This window comes from Wolffia australiana, chromosome 20 (assembly GCF_029677425.1).
Source record: "Wolffia australiana isolate 7733 chromosome 20, ASM2967742v1".
In the NCBI taxonomy this organism is placed as follows: domain Eukaryota; kingdom Viridiplantae; phylum Streptophyta; class Magnoliopsida; order Alismatales; family Araceae; genus Wolffia; species Wolffia australiana.
The window spans coordinates 4,082,224-4,100,255 of record NC_135854.1 but is presented as its reverse complement, the minus strand read 5'-3'; the positions used below and the strand labels follow the sequence as shown (position 1 = coordinate 4,100,255).

The 18,032-nt window shown below is 36.9% G+C and overlaps 1 protein-coding gene across 1 annotated transcript; it reads left to right on the top strand.

The window, feature by feature from the left end:
* Positions 1-13,382: 13,382 nt before the first annotated feature.
* LOC144716343 (zinc finger A20 and AN1 domain-containing stress-associated protein 11-like) lies at positions 13,383-13,772 on the top strand. Its single transcript, XM_078591465.1, has one exon. It carries the CDS (start codon positions 13,383-13,385, stop codon positions 13,770-13,772), a length of 390 nt encoding a protein of 129 aa, XP_078447591.1.
* Positions 13,773-18,032: the final 4,260 nt, after the last annotated feature.

Below are 18,032 nucleotides of genomic sequence, written 5' to 3'. Positions count from 1 at the left end.
GGTAAGAGGCAGTGATTCGATGGAATTGGTGAGATGAACAAAGAAGTACTTATTATTTAACTTGATGGTATGTAATAAGGGAAGTAGAAAGGATGACATGAATAGGATGATTGGAATTGAAGGATTAAGATAGAGGAAGACATGAGAGGAAGATGGTGGATGTAGAAGCTGAGCAAGAGGGGTAATAGAGGAAGATACTAGTTTAGGGTTTATGATCTAAATGGAGCAGAGAACAAGAGATGAGATAGTGAAAACATAACTGATGTGTAGTGATATTGATGAATAGTGATGAATAATTATGAACGTATGTTATATCTAAATAATGTATGTCGTGGAGAAATACAATATAAGTCAAGACACTAAACTTAGATCCATATGTTCTGCTGGGATCAGGGAAATTTCCTAAGTCATATCAGCCTCTGCTCTTCTCTCTTCATCTTCTCCAAGAAGTCAAGACACTAACAAAACCTTGAAGGACGTTCAAAAACCTCACTCTCTTTCAATCTGCCTCTCTAAGAGGAAGTGAGTTCAAAGATTTTTTTTACAAAGACATTGGACTCAACTTAGAGATCCAAATGTAAGGGTGGATAGAGGAGAGAAAGACGAAGTTTCCCTCAAAATTTCAGTTTGATCAGCTTTTGGGATGGTCGGGTATCAAGCCCTCAATTTGAAAATTTTCAAGCCATTGGTTTAATCTAAAGATTTCTCTCTCCCTGTCCACCTCACTGCCACCATATCACTTTTAGGGTTTTGTCTGTAGTGTGGCATTAAATACGATGATTTGCCATGAATTTTCCATGTCATCCTCCATCAACGGCTAGCATGTTGCCACATCTCCCTACAGAAAAAACACAAAAAATAGGAATAACAACATGACTTTCAATAATATTTTTTTTTAAAAAAAGGTGTATGATGTAGTGGTGCATCAGCATATGCTATCTCAATGCACTTTCAAAAACTACCAATATATGGTGGGCACGTCAGTGCCACATAAACACTTTTTCACCATGAATACACTTGGTGCCATGTGCCTCGTGCCACGTCAGGTCAGTGCCGCAACTTTTGACTAGTCAAAAGAAAAGGCTAAAAAAAACTAAAAATTATTTAATTCAAATTTTGATTGGCCTTGTCGAAATTATTGCGGATAGAATACCTTTTATCAGCACACTTCATTATTGTGATTTTAAAAAGGAAAACTGTATTAGTAGTCATTGACCATTATGGTATTGTGATTTCTAGTGCCATAATGACACTTTTGGAAATGATTAATGACTTAGTCATTGTAGAAAATGGTGACTCGTCAACGATCAATGGTTGAGATCATTCCACATGGCGCGATTGTGGATGAATCCCAAAAATGCTTTAATAAATTCATATAAAATTAAATAAAAGGCATAAAATAATAAATAAATATATTCTGACTCAAAATTTCCATATCTTCATGAATATGTAAGAAAATATAGGAAAAAATTATTCAACATAGAAAACAATTTGAATATAAATAAAAATCCTTAGAAATACTTAAAAATTTACAAATACAAAAACATCATTATAAAATATATATTAATCATTTTAGGCTTGTTAACACACATATATAATAAATTTAATCTAAATATCTTCATATAACCAAAAACATAAGTGTTATCACCTGCCCCTTTTATACTTAATGATTTTTTCATAAAAACTGTAATGTTTAAGAATATCTTCTGATGTCCAAAAAGTTCATTTGAGTGTGAACCTTTTGACCCATATTTCAATCTAGTTTACTCTAGTGGTCCAAATAACCTTTTTAGCCTTTCAAATTAATTATCTATATCATCATATAGATTAATTAAACTCTTATTGATTTTACCCAATCGATAGGTTGAGTTTTGAGCTAATGGGGTGCCAAGATACACCTAAAGTTACCTTGATGCACATTTAAGGGCTAGTTGTGCTCTATAAGATACAAAGGAGTGTATTGACTCGGTCATGGAATCTTTATGTCATTAATTAACATATCTCTCATCCTCTTCAGGCTCCTAGGATGACCTAGGGTATGGTAAAATATCAAACCCTAATCAATCATCCATGTTAGTATTGATCCATTTAAGAATCATCATAGAACTCTTCAATGTTATTCCACTACCTCGACCATGGACTTGATTGCATCCTCTTTATTGATTTGTCTCTTCTTACACTAAGTGTGGGTGATCCCATCTGGACCATTCAATCACAGGATGTCTTGGCATACCACATCTAAAGACAACTTATAAAATCTAGAGGTTGTACTTAGAGGTTGTCTCCAAAGGGATTAATACTTAGAGGTAGGCCTACTTTATGAGTTAAAAAAGGGGGATAGGATAATAAGATAATAAAATCTAAAATAAGAAGTATTTATTTATGTGATAACATGTGCACAATAAGATAGTGATACTAAAGATGATAAGGATGTGAGAAAATTACAATGAGAGTACCTAGGCTAAGATAGTAAGTATAGAGAAAATATGATAATGAGAAGTAATGATATGTATGAGATATTACTATTGTACTTATATAAGAAGGATTGAGCTTTGGTTAGATAATAGAATGTGTTTTAGTTTTTAACCAAAGATAAGAGCAGAAGACTAGAAATGGGGATAAGAGGAGTAATAAGAGAATTTTAGGGATTAATGATGTGAATTAATGGAAGGAGTGTGGATTAGCTGAAGAGAGAGAGTGTAAAGATATATCTTCATGTTTAATCATTTTTATTGTATTTATACATAAAATCAAAGGAAAAGTAAAAGATAAATACACAAATTGTGGAGAAAACTCAAGCTTTTGGATGAAATGACTCAAAATATTAGCCTCACATTCAGATTCACATTCAGATTCAAATCAATTATAAATAATTGTTAACTAGAAATTAAGTCTAAGAGTCATATAGAGAAAGATCAGTTTGGATCAGAATTCCCCTGAATTAATTACTACAAGCGTAAGGGGAGTTATGCATCCCCCTTAATACTGATGTGCTTTTCTGATTTGTGCCATCCATGTTGCATGAATCCTGGTGCTCTTAAACTCTTCTAGCACCTTCATGAGCTTTTCGTACATCATAAATCTATTAAGATGTGAAAGTGCCTGCCCAAGCTCCATAAGGGTTTCAATGAAAGATGGCCATAAAATAATGAAAATTGTGCTTTCAATGGTTGATGAGAGGACTTATTTGCACCATCAACCTTTTGAAGCACCTTTGGGATTTGTCAAACAGTCATGTGATCCAATTTTTGGGCTCCCCCTATCAAAATATATCGTCTACTCAAGGGAGGGGACAGGTAATTGTAGAGATTGATGGCTCATCTCCTGTCCATCAAATCTCTCTAGTGAGAGGGACCAATAACTGTGATTAAATTGCAACAGTGATCCTGTCTAAAGTTTTCTCCCCCATCCTTGTTGCTAGTCATTGTCCTAAGCATCCATCATCTTATCTGATAATAAAAAAATGATTTTAGGGTCTGATATTATTTAAGAAGATTGGACTACTGAGATCATAAAGTGAGTTTTTTTCTAAAAATAATACCATGTCATGACGCAAGCTTTGTGTCATGTTGGCTCATGACATGTTGGGCTGTGAACATTTCTTCTTTTCTCCTTCACCTTGGCCCTTATGTAGCCCAGAAGCCCATTTTATGAGTCCCACTTGTAACTAGCCGCCCAAGAAGCCCATTTTTGAAGCTAACATGATCTGCATAAAAGTACCTAGAGTCCCACAAAGATCCTCCAGAAGATTTTTCTCTGATATGATCCTTTGAAAGATTCTTCTCTAACAGAATCCTCTCACGGATTCTTCTCTTACAGAATTCTCCAACATATTCTCTTTCTGCCACAGTCTATATAATATATCTACTCTGGCTTGTTAGAGCTATAGATCTTATGGTTTGTCTTCTCAGGAACTTCTAGATCCACACAAATATCTTCTAAAAGATTGTACATGCCCTAGAATCTATAGAATCCTCTTTTTCAGTCCTATTAGGCTGCTGATCCTCTATTTTAGCGTGTTAGAGTTGTTTTCTCAATGTTTTGAGTTATCTTTTCATGGGTACTACCATTATGGACAGCCATGCACTTTTTCTGGTCTATATAAGTCCCCATGGATCGTTGGAGGATTACCATTGAAGTGTATTGTTTTTTTGAAACTCGTGTTTCTCCCTTTTGAGTGTTCTCTTTGCTAGAGAGTGCTTTAGAGCTTTTGGATTCATGTACAACCCCCTTGCGGACTTAAGGGTTGGAGAAGATAGATCTATGGATTCAGGATTTGGCTGCTTCAAATAGAGAAAGGATTGTGGATTCAAATCATGTTCCCACAATGTTCGTGTACTAAGGTTGTGTCAGGCCTGCATTGAAAATTAAAAGACAAACAAGTTAATCCCATCTAGAAGCAATATAAAACTTATTTCACTATACATTTTCACCCATTAACTTCTTCAGTAACTTCTCACACTCATGAATAGAATACTAAGATTGTCCCCTTTGCTTCAGAAATGAGCACATCACAAGGCCTTAGAATATATAAATGACTTGTAAGCAAATCACACACTCTGTCTCATTCAATATTTATGATAATGTGTGTGTGATGCTTATGACTGAACTCCATGAATATATAAAATAAGTAAGCAACTTAGGATGAGATCATAATGTTGTGATCATTAATTTTTAAACATGTGTTCTAGATATTCCTTGAGAAGGACATCAAAATATCCAAAAAGAATAAAATTGTCTAGACCCAATCATATCATGAGTATGTTTAAATCCCATAGCCATTGGCATAGAGACAACCAAGGACATTTATCTGAATGAATTGATGAATGATATTATATATACATAAATCAGGTTGATACATGTCATGATTCTTTAAGTGGTCATTCCACCTGAGACACCAAGCATGACTTGTGAATGGACTGTTGTATTATGATTATGATCTAAGATATTTCAAACAAACCTGGCTTGGATGTATAATCAAGTCCACAAAGGGATGCTTGGTGTCAAAATGGGATCATCGACCCTCGGTATTAGAAGGGATTGAATCATGGAAGAAGATGCAGTCAAATCCTTGACCAAGTTAGTGAAAGTATTGGAGAAGGTGTTCTCTAATAATTTTGACTTACTAAGTTGAATGACCCATTAGGTTTTGAAGTTAACCATACCCTAAGTTATTCATGATTTTCATTCAGAGGATGGATTATACATACATGGTAAGTAATGACAATAAAGGTTCCATGAGAGAGTTGGCATATTCCTTTGTGTCTTCTAGGGCACCACACAGGCTGGAAACTTGACAAATCAATTGGGTTAAATCAATTGGGTCAAATAATATATATGTGATTATATCTTAGAGTAATTGTACACTCCATATTCTTTTTAATGTAAACTTAGGACGAAGACATGTTTGGGTTTTTATGTGCTTAGAAACAGGTTCATTATTTGTCATCATAATTTACTTGACATCAAATGTCTTCAAATGATCTCAACATTAAAGAAAACTTTTTCTTGTGTATATAAACTTTACTTGAAAAATCCTTGTTCATGATAAACTTATAAACTTGTTCATGATGAAGTGTTTGATAACTTTAATCTCTAATCATTCTTGAGCATTGTAAACTAGTTCATGATTGATTAGTAGCTAAACTTAATGTCTAATAGGGTTTCTTCTAAATTTGTGTATTGGCACCTATAGTTTCACGGAAGTAGTATTCAGAATGTCATAAACATGTATTCTTGATAATTTAAATATGTTATCTTTTTCATTTGACTTAAATGTTTAGTTGCATGATTTGGAATTAAATAAATATGAATATAATAATTTTGATTTCATATGTTTACATAATTGATGGGGGACCATCCAACTTCGAAGACCCTCTTGAACCAGTTCATCAAGTGAGGGCTCAAGCGTGAGACCCAGCCTTCGGAGTACCCAGCCTCGTCAACGGGCCACAAAGGTTTGATGTTATCTCTCCTTATTTTCCTTATTTAGTAGGCCTTATATGTCGGCCGCGTATGTGTATGTTTTCTATTTGTTCACACGTGTTTGGACCGTTGTATGGACCGACACGTTTGTGCATGTAAGAGCCCATGTGTGGGCGTGTTAGTGGGTTTCTCTCTCCTACTAGGGGGCCCTAATTACTCTTAATTGGGCCTTCTCCCCTTTATTTCTAAGGGGGGATGCACATATTTGCCCCTATAAAAAGTGGGCCCAGCCCATAGGAAGAGAAGAAAAAAAAAGATTAAAGAAAATGTGATTTTTTAAGGATTTTCCCAGATTTTTTTGGTGTTTTATTGAGTTTTACCTTATTTACAAAAATTCCACTACAAAGTTAGGAGAGAGAAAAAAACCCTGGAGTTCGCCGGAAACCGTCGACGCCATCGCCTTTGAAGGACTTCTTGCCGCCGCCTCCCGAGCCTGCCCAGCACCGCCCAACGCCACCCCCGGCAGTCACACCAGCGCACGGCCGCCGCAGCCCTAGCGGGCACTACAGCCCGGCACCGCCACCTCCAGAGTTCTGCCGATGTGCCTACTTGTGCTATCGCACCTACGTGCGTCGTCATCGCGCCTACGTGTTGCTGGCCTTCCGCTGTTGCCAAATCAGACACCACCTGGGCCTACCGCTCCTAATATAATCATCAATTCCCTCTGGGCATTATATTATTTATTTCAATGCCAACAAACATTTTGTCCACCGCTCGGGTTAGATTAGTGATAGATAGGACTCACGTTCCGAGGATTAGGATTTCAATCGGTACATCCTTGGTTGAGACCGTCGAGGGCGTGCGCAAAAGCAGTAGTAGCCAAACTTGCATCTTTGGCCTTCAACCTGGCGTCCGGATCATCGGGAACCTAGTGTCATTTCTAGGTCACACTTACCATAGCTGAATGGTCGCTGGTGTACGTTGACCCTGGATTTGTACCTCTCAGTGATTTAATCGTTCCATCATCACTTGCATGACGTCCACATTAGTCATCTTCCCTACATGACATGACTGCCCTCGCCCTCCATGTGGTGTAACTCGAGGCGTTCGATCCCGGCATCCCTCGTGTTACATCAATAATATAGTTAGATTATTGATAACTTGCAAATTAACATCATTAATTGATGAATTTTACATTATTTATGTGTTGTAATGACTATATTTGCATGTAATCATATTAAAATAAAGATAAATGACCTATACTTTGATTTTATTATTATTTCTAATTTTTTATCATTTTTTACATGGAATTTAACCTCATTTCAGTGAAGAAATATTTTTTTTACAGGGCTTTAAATACTTGGCTAAAGGTTGGTAAGGGCTCTCATAATTTTTATGGAATTTTTCCATATTTTTATATAATTTTTTTACCACTGTATAGCCAAGAAATGATTTTTATATATTTAAATAATACATATTTAATTTCTTTGGCATTTTATAATATTTATATATATATATATATATATATCAAGGGGCATCCACATCATTCGCCCGAAATTCGGGCGAATGAGTGGATGATTATTATTTATAATAATAAGAGAGAGAGAGAGTGTGTGTGTGTGTGTTATTGGGTCATTATGGCATCGCGAATCGCGATGCCATAATGAGCGAATGATTTTTATTGAAAAAGACCAACCAAGACACACGTGCATGGTTTATGATTTTTAAAAGACATTTTTTTTTTAAGAAATCGACGCCTGGTAAGCTTACCACATTTTTTATTATTATTTTATAAATGACGCAGGTCAAAAATTGCAGCGCGCTTTAAAAAAAATGAAAGCCGCAATCGATTTCCACGTGCATTTAATGCACGCGGCGAATCAAAATTACGGCTTATAAATATTGACGAAAAGTTGTTTTTGTTGTCTTTCTTTTTTTAAAAAAATGCAGGGCAACGTGGCTTCTTTATAGCCATTCAAAGAGAAGAATAGTGTTCCAATGATTACGGTCGTTTGAAGCGCGCAAACACGTGGCAGCGCACAATCCAAGGATGAGGAAAATGAGAAAAAAAATTCCAGCCAATAGAAAATTCCCATTTTTAAAAAGAAAGATAAACGATCCAACGGCCGTAATTAATCCTCAGTAAAATGACGATATCTGGAGATCTAGATGTTTGATTGGGCTGAAATTTTGAGCGTAGGTTTGTCTTTTCTCCCTCTACAATCCAAACGGTTGGATCTTTAAATGGAGGTCTGGAAATGGGCAAAAATCACTTTTTGAAGCTCTCTCCAATGATTTGGCCAGGAAGGACACAAGGGATGCTTTGGAAGTCGACAGTTCTTGATTCTGCACTCAAAGCTGTAAGTTTCTGATTTGTATTTCAATCTTCTTCTTGAACGATTCTAAAATGCCAAGGCATGGGCGAAATGTACATGCCCTAGAAGTTGGTTTTGAATGAAATTGGCACTGCATTTTGATTCTGATTCAAGATCCGATTTTTTATCTTTAATTCTACATCAATTTAGAACATTTCTGCATTTCATCTTTTCCCCAAATTCTTCACTTTCACTCTATAGGTTAATTTGTCTACTTTTTCTCTCTAGATTTTGATTTTTATTGTTTAGGAATTTAATTTAATATATAAAAAACCTAAAAATAAAATTTGATTCGAAAATTCATCCATCTTGAAGTCCAATTTAAAAATCCCTTTCTTGATTATTTAATTCCCAATTTTAATTCATAAAAATTTTCATAAAATTTTATAATAATTGGGAAATTAATAATCCGAATTAATCTGATCTTATAATTGAAATACTTATATATTGAGCTTTCTGACCGAAATATTTAAAATCAAAATTAAGTTTTACTTGATTTTGATTAATTAAAAACACTATTAAGCATAATTAATTCTTCTTTGAATTAATTCATTGAATTTTGATAAAAATTCTTACTTGTTGCCTCCTTGTGGTTCGACCCCTTGCTTGCTCTATATTCTATATTTAATGATTAACGGTATTTATAAATTTTATTGTATAAGTCTAAACACCAAATCAACGACATATTTACATGCATTTTTAGGCTTATCAATTATGTACAAGAAATATTGCTTTAATACCTAGGTTATCATATTTTTAATCCTTTCTCATGCATCGTCTAATTTTAGTCTTTATTATAGTAAAATTACATGGATTCTTAAGTGTAGGATTTTGAGGTTATGATTGGTATGATTTGTAAATGGTTAACAGAGCCAAAAAACATATTCATAATAAACTTTCAAAATAATTGAAACTTCAATGATTGAATCATTGTTGGATTGATTGGATCCATAATTTATTGGTGCCTTAAGTGATTCATTCTAAGATATTCAATTTCCCTCCCCTAGATGTGTCCACATGATCCTTGAAGTTTCAAATATCCTATGTCTAGATTTAAATTTATCCACCATCATTTTTTTGTATTTCTGATTACATCTTGAGAGGGGAGCAACCAAGAAAGGATAGTGATGGGAAATATTCGAGGCTCATTTATGTTATCTCACCCTTTTGCTCTTGTTCCCTTTCTCTATTCTTGCTTCCTCTTATTCTCTCTCCTCTTTTGGTTTACATTTAGTTTTTTATCTCTTCTATCTTATCCATCTTGTGTGATTATGGTCACCCAAACCTTATGTTTCTCTGTTCTTTCTTTCTCTTGCAACAAAGATTACTTTCCTTAGGTGATACTACTGCAGCAGTGAGAGAACAATTTCCCCAGGTGATACTGCTACGATAGGACATATCTTACTTTTAGACACCTTAATGATGAAGATGACTCTCCTTTGGAGATGGAAATTATGACATTCCAATAATCATGTAGTGACAATGATGATAACGATGGCTCTTGACCATGGAAATAATGCCAATAACTAAGATGGTGATGATGATACAACCTCCTCATCCTTCCCACTGTGAACGTGTTACACATTATAAAGAAATCTAAAGAACTCTGTCAAGGGTTTCTCCTATTTATCCTTAATGATCATTTTTCATACAAATATATAAACTCTAAGTACATCTTTTTGGCATCTAATTTTATACTTTTGTGTGGTCTTCTAGTACCATGTATTAGTCTAGTTGATCTCAAATGGCCCAATAACCTTTATTGACCAACCTTATTGATTATATATATATCAACATTTGGATTATATTTCATCAAGAAGCGATGTAACCCAATTAATTAATCCAAGTATCACATATCATAGCATAGTGTACAATAGCATAGCATACTAGACTAATACATTCCATCATTATCACATCTCTCTTTCTATCTTCATCATCCTCACCATGCCTTCTTAGAACTTGCATTCCATCATTAGATTTGGAGCATTATTAACTATATTGAAATTTTCATTAAAATAATAAATTTAATGCATTTCATCATTTTCAGTTTCATATAAACCAATTTTATTTTGTGTATGAAATTTTGTTGTGATGGACTATCTCCTTGATCTCCCTAAGGTCATCACGACAAGAATGAAGAGATCAAAGGAGAGCCCAAGTCTTAGGACAAGACTTTCCGATGTTTAAATAACTTATTTGATATTTATTGAGGTAAGAAAGACTGGTTTTATTTTTTGATTCTTTGTTATTAAGGTAGAACAATGGATCTTGAGGAAAAATCCCAAAACATCTATATTCCTAGTATTTATTTTCCCTCCTCACCCTCACACGAACTCTTCTCAAACAGAAAGATGTAGCTTTATCTGTTAAATATAACATCCTGACTCAGGGATCTGATGACTAATTGTTTCCTTGATTGCCTAACCACCTGGCCCGTCTATTTTCCCACTTTATTTCCCTTTTCTCTTCACCCTGACTCTGTTGTATCAGCCATCTGGATCTACAACAAATTATCGTTACGCACTCATCTCCTCAATTGATTGTTTATGAGCATTGTATTGTTGGTTTCCATCACTGACCACAAGATGCATTTTCTCCTACATGGGACATTTATTTTTCTGGCCTCCCCTCTGTAAAGGGTTCATTCATCTCTTTCTCAGTTAGCACAAGCCTTTGAGGTGGGCCTTTTATCTATTGGGCCTGCCACAAGGAGAGACTGTCCATTTGGACTTGAATTTACTCTTTTATTACATGCAGATTTTCAAATGACGTTCTCTCTTTTGTTGAGAACAAAATTTTATTGCGGTTAAGTTTTGGCAATTCATGATAATATTAAAATTCCAAAACTGGGTCATTTTCATCAGTTTTAAAACATACTCTAAAATGGTTCACACATATTGGAGAAGACTTTCCCTAACAATACATGTGATCACAATTCTAAAACTGGAAAATAGTTTTCTGATAGCATTAAATCTTAAAAAACAACAGAATCAATGGAAAGTTTGACGACAACACAAGTCTTGATTTTGGCAGGATGCTTCGTCGGAGAAATACCAAACTTAAGCAACTTTCAGCATAAAAATATCAAACCCCTCAATAAATCTCTGCTGGTCAATGCATGAACTAGATGGGTTTTTCCTCCCACTCAAAAACCAGGAAAATGGACGGCTTGGATTTATTCCCATCTTCATATTTTCTACGGTTTTGTCTTTCTTGAAAGGGGGGCTCACCCTCCTCGTCTTAATCATCTAGGAGTCCACAACCTTTTGCTTTTTAGATAAATATTTTGAAGATTTTCTTGTATTTTGTGGAGGGTGGAATATCTAAATTATATCTTCACCTGTTTTTATAACACTTCTATTTACAGACATTTTCTTGCATCTTTTTCTCCCTCTCCATTTACTCTCTTACCCTTCTCTCTCTTATTTTTCTGTACTTTCTGTTATTCTTTTATTTTCTTACAGCCTTTACACACTATCTCTCTCCTTTCGTTTCAAAGATCTATTTCTTCTCTCCTTTTTCTTCTCTCTGTCCCCCCCCTTTCATCTATTTTTTTCTTTCCTTTTCTGTACTTTTCTCGCTCTCCTCTCCCAAAAATCTCTCTCTTCTTTCTTTAACTTCGTTATCTTTCCTATTACCTTCTCTCTTCCTTCCCAGTCCCCATTGTCTTTCTCTGTCTCCTTTCCTCTCTTTCTGTATCTTCTCTCTTCACCTCTCTCTTTCTCCATATTCTCTGTCTCTCTCCCTCCTCTCTCCATCTCTCTCTTTCTTCTCTCTCCATCTCTTTCTCTGTGTTCTCTCTCCATCTCTTTCTCTTTCTTCTCTCTCCATCTCTTTCTCTGTCTTCTCTCTCCATTTCTTTCTCTGTCTTCTCTCTCTCTCCTCTTTCAATATATTCTCTCTCTCTCTGCGGCTCTCTTTCTATATCTTCTATCTCTCTCTCCGGCTCTCTTTCTAATTTCTATATCTTCTATCTCTCTCTCCGGTTCTCTTTCTGTCTTTTCTTTCTCTGTCTCTCTCTCTCAATCTTCTCTCTTGCTTTCCCCCAATCCCCGCTCCTCTCTTTCTATACTCTCTCCTCTCTCTCTCTCCATCTTCTCTCTTGCTCTCCCCCAGTCCCAGCACTCTCTTTCTATATTCTCTCCTCTCTTTCTCTATCTTCTCTCCTCTCTCTCTCTATCTTCTCTCTCCGTCTCTTTCCGTCTTTTCTTTTCTCCCTCTCTTCATCTCCTCTCTTTCTTTGTCTTCTCTTCCTCTTTCTTTCTCTATCTTCTCTCTCCGGCTCTTTCCGTCTTTTCTTTCTCCCTCTCTTCATCTCCTCTCTTTCTCTGTCTTCTCTTCCTCTTTCTTTCTCTATCTTCTCTCTCCCTCTCTTCATCTCCTCTCTTTCTCTGACTTCTCTCCCTCTTTCTTTATCTATCTTCTCTCTCCTCGTCTCTCTTTCTCTGGCTTTTCTTCCTCCCCGTCTCTCTCCATCTTCTCTCTTCGTCTCCTCCAGTCCCCGCTCTCTCTTTCTCCATCTCTCTCCCTCTTTCTGTCTGTCTTCTCCCTCTCTCTTTCTGTCCTCTCTCTCTCTCTTTCTGTCCTTTCTTCCTCCCCGTCTCTCTCTCTCCATCTTCTCTCTTCCTCTCGTCAGTCCCCCCTCTCTCTTTCTCCCTCTCTCTCTCCCTCTCTCTTTCTGTCTGTCTTCTCCCTCTCTCTTCTCCATTTCTCTCCATCTCTCTTTCTGTCTCTTCTTCCTCCCCATCTCTCTCTCTCTCCCTCACCTCCCGGTCATCGCTCTCTCTCCATCTTCTCTCTTCCTCTCCTACAGTTCCCTCTCTTTCTCTCTTCATCTCCTCTCTTGCTCCCCTCCAGTCCCCTCTCTCTCTCCACCTTCTCTCTTCTTCTCTGTTGCTCTCCCCACCCCCCTTCTATCATCTCTCTCTCTATCTTCTCCCCTCTCGTCGTCTCTCCCTCTCTATCTTCTCTCTCTTCTCCCCTCTCTTCCTCTTTCTCTATCTTCTCCATTCTCTTCGTCTCTCTATCTTCTCTCTTGCTCTCTCTCTGTGCCAGCGACCTCTCTCTACCCAGATCCAAAGGATGACCCGAGAAAGCTGCGATCTTGGCAAAGACGACGCCGAGACTCTGAAGCCTTCCTCCCCCCCTCCCTCTTCCTCTCCTCCCTCCGCCCCGCCACCGCTCTTCCTCTCTTCCTCCTTCTTCCGACGACCGCCGCCTCCGTCTCTCATCCCTTCCCCTCCAGCGAAGCGCTCCCGAGACGAAGTACAAACCTCCTCCGAGAAGCGCTGTTCTTGCTGCCCTCGTAAGCTTCGCCTCGCCGGCTTTCGCTGCCGCTGCGGCCTCCTCTTTTGCTCTCTTCACCGCTACTCCGATCGCCATGACTGCACCTTCGACTACAAGGCCGCCGCCCGCGCCGATATCGCCAAGAACAACCCCTCCGTCCGAGCCGCCAAGATCATCAAGATCTGATCTTTCGTTCTTGTTAGAGATCTCTGGTTCGTGATATTGTTCTTGCGGCCTGATTGTCCCTTGTTCTTGTTCTGATTATTCTGCCGAATTCTAAGAAGTTATTTGTTGATCATTGATTTTTTTGTCTTTTTTTTAACTTCCTGGGGATTGAAATTATCGTCGTGGGTTATAGTTCTAATCTAATTATCGATTATAAGTTTATTTTCTTTCTTCCCGAGGATTGAAATTGCTTGCTAGAACGATTATCGTCGTGGGTCGAGTTGTAATCGATTTATCGATTATTCGTTTATTTTCTTTCTTCCCGAGCACTGAAATTACTTACTAGTACGTATATTTTATCGATTATTAGTTTATTTTCTTTCTTTCCGAGGATTGAAATTACTGATTAATTCTATTATCGTCGTGGGTCGAGTTCTAATCTATTTATCGATTATTTCTCTTTCCTTTCCTTCCGAGGATTGAAATTACTGATTGATACAATTATCATCGTGGGTCGAGTTCTAATCTATTTATCGATAACTAGTTTATTTTCTTTCTTCCTTAGTATTGAAATGACTTACTAAAACGATTATCGTCGTGGGTCGAGTTCTAATCGATTTATCGGTTATTAGTTTATTTTCTTTCTTCCCGAGGATCGAAATTACTGATTAATACGATTATCGTCGAGGACTGAAATTACCTACTGGTCCAATTATCATCGTCGGTGTGTTCTTCCGAGAGGTAGAGTTCTGATCTAATTATTGACTATTTGTTAAGTTTCTTTCGTCCTGAGGATTGAAATAACTAATAGAATTATCTTCATGGTTGTGTTCATCTTTGTTGTCGAGTTCTAATCTATTTTTTATTAATTTATTTTATTTCCTCCGGAGGATTGAAATACAGGCATAATTATCATCCTAGCTGTCTTCTCCTGAGTGGATGAGTTCCAATCTATTAATCGCTCATTAATCTATTTTCTTACTTCCTCGGGATTGAAATTAATAATATAATTATCATCATGGTCGGCTTCTTCTCACTGGTCTGAGTTCTAGTCAATTTAGTAATAATTAATTTATTTTCTTTCTTCCCGAGAATTGAATTTAATAATATAATTATCATGGTCGAATCGTTGGGGGCATCTACTTGGGTTTTAAAATTGTTTACCGGGGAAAATTATTAAAGAAAACGTATTAAAAGAGAAGATTGAATGTAGAGAATTGGTCGTTTGATCTAGTATTTTAGTACTTCTCTCTGGAAATTTGGTTCATCCTCTCTCTTTCTCTCTTTAGGTGGGTGGATGAGATCACCGGACCACTGGGAAGGCGTTTTTATGATGAGTCCCATCGAGATGGAATGATGGATAGATATCTCTCTCGCCTCGCTATCTCTCTTTAAAATTGTGGCGGAGAGGCCAGTTATTTGTGAATCGGACATGGAGTGCCACAGCCCACAAGTGGGTGTGGCGCATTTAAGAAGAGAGATAGGTGGGGAAGGTAGAGATAGAAAGAGAAAGTTAGAGAGAGAGAGAGATGGTTGTGTCACATCGTGGGTTGCGGCGAAAGAAGCAGCTACGGAAGCCGTGAAGCCGGCAAACGTCTCCATCACTCTGCAGTGGGGACCTCTCTCTCTCTATTTCCTTCTTTCTCTCTCTTTCCGTCTCTATTTCTCTCTAACTCTCTCCCCCTCCCTCTCTCTTTCTCTTCTGTTCTCTCTCTCCCTCTCTCTTTCCCTCTTTACCTCTCCCTCTCTCTTTCCCTTTGTCTCTCTCTTCTGCTCTCTCTCCCTCTCGCTTTCTCTTTGCCTCTCTCTTCTGTTCTCTCTCTCCCTCTCGCTTTCTCTTTGCCTCTCTCTTCTGTTCTCTCTCTCCCTCTCGCTTTCTCTTTGCCTCTCTCTTCTGTTCTCTCTCTCCCTCTCGCTTTCTCTTTGCCTCTCTCTTCTGTTCTCTCTCTCCCTCTCTCTTTCATCTGTCTGTCTCTTCTGTTCTCTCTCTCCCTCTCTCTTTCCATTTGTCTCTCTCTCCCTCTCCCTTTCCATCTGTCTCTCTCTCCCTCTCTCTTTCCATCTGTCTCTCTCTCTTCTTTTCTCTCTCTCCCTCTCTCTTTCCATCTGTCTCTCTCTTCTTTTCTCTCTCTCCCTCTAACTTTCTCTTTGTCTCTCTCTTCTGTTCACTCCTCCCTCTCTTTCCATCTGTCTCTCTTCTGTTCCTCTCTCCCTCTCTTTCCCTCTGTCTCTCTTCTGTTCTTTCTCTCTCCCTCCCTCTTCTGTTCTCTCTCTTCCTCTCTTTCCCTCTGTCTCTCTTCTGTTCTCGCTCTTCATCTCTATTTCCCTCTTTTTATCTCTCTATCTCCCTCTCTCTTCCCTCTTTCTCTTCTTCTCTCTCTCACCCTCCTCTCTCTCTCTCTCTCTCTCTCTCTCTCTCTCTCTCTCCCTCTCTCTCTCTCTCTCTCTCTCTCTCTCTCTCTCTCTCTCTTTCCCTCTTTCTCTCTCTCCTGTTCTCTCTCTCTTTCTTTGTCATGTCTCTCTTTATCTCTCTCTCTCTCTCTCTCCCTCTCTCTCTCTCTCCCCCTCTCTCTCTCTCTCTCTCTCTCCCTTTCCCTCTTTCTCTCTCTCCTGTTCTCTCTCTTTCTTTATCGTGTGAGTATAAGATGGTGTCATGTTGAAGACATGAGCATCTTGCTGTGCCAGCTAGATGACCAAATAATTCACGCATCTTTGGAAGACAACTAAAAAGGTAAAGGTAATTTGAAATTACCCAATAACACCTCTAAATGGTAGATCTCATTTTTTCCAAGGAAATTAATAATTTGTGTATAGAAATGAGATTTCTCTTAATTGAAGATAATTGCTAGGGCACTGGAATAAATAAATGAGATAATTATTTAGAAGATAAAATAATATCACATCTAGTTTATCAAAGAGTTTCTGGAGTTAGGCTATGTTTCATTAATTTTATAAGATATAAATATGATCTTCATAGGGTTTAAAATATACAAAGTAAATCAGTGAGTTGATGGCAGTTTTTTTGTTTCTTTGCCATATGCAAAAGACTGAATGCCTCGTATGGATATAACCATCACTTACATGCCAACAGTGAAACCATCATTAAAATATTTGAATTGAGAAAAGGGCAAAACATTTGGACAACCATAAACTATACAAATTCTCCATCTAATGTCCATGAGTAGTCCTAGCATCCAATGAGCCTTTTGAGTGTGACCCTCTAGGTCCATGTACTAGTCTAATTATTAATTCCAATATTCCTATAAGCTTTTTATTGCCTAGTCTGATAAATTAACCACATATTAATCTGACCAAATTAATATGTCAAATTACCAGCCAATGGATTCTAAGCAGCACTTTGTGCTTACAGGGTACAAAGGAGTTCTAGCACGAGAATATCAGTAATGAATGAAAATTGTTCTTGTCCTACAAGATACATAAATATCAACTTTGTGCAAATGATTCAGTACACTTTATGATGTGTTTACAAGAACTTTATCGGCCTCATTTTTTATCAATAGCACAACATATAACTTTTCAGCTATAAATAGTTTGCATCAATAAACTCTAGAATATCATCCTACACATTGATTACACCCAAACAGCTGTTACCATGGACTCAAGCACAAAGTTTCTTCTAATCATATTAGAACAAAATGAATAATTTTAGCTTAAGAGAAAGCAATACTTCTCAAATAAATGTGCCATAAAAGAATATAGTGTATCAAGTGAAATGAAAATTATCTCTCTAATATTAGAAAATACCATTAAATAACAACTTTGTATTCATAAAAATATAATATTTCTTAACATACTCTCAAATAATACATAACACTATGAATGGATAAGAAGACTAACGGGAACTTGAACAGTATTATGAATGAATTTTTTAATCATCATCAATTTACTCTATTTAAATGGTGCCTTCAATAACATCTATATCAGGAAATCAGTGCAGAAATAGGATTTGTGACGTTTCAAAACTAACGCAAAATATTACAGCATAAAGAAACCATTTTCATGCAGACATTCAAATATGAATAACTAAGCCAAAGTCATTACATCTACACTTTCCAACTAAATATTTCTGGGATTCATGCCTCAAATGAATGAATCCATCACCATAAGAGAAATTAATAAAAATTTGGAAATATACTTTGAAATGGTTTCCGAGTATTATATATGTAGCTTGAACGTTGTAACACTTTTCAGTCAAGTAATATTGGGAACCTAGTTACAAAGGATTTATACTTTTCTAGATTCATCTAGGAGTGAATGCAT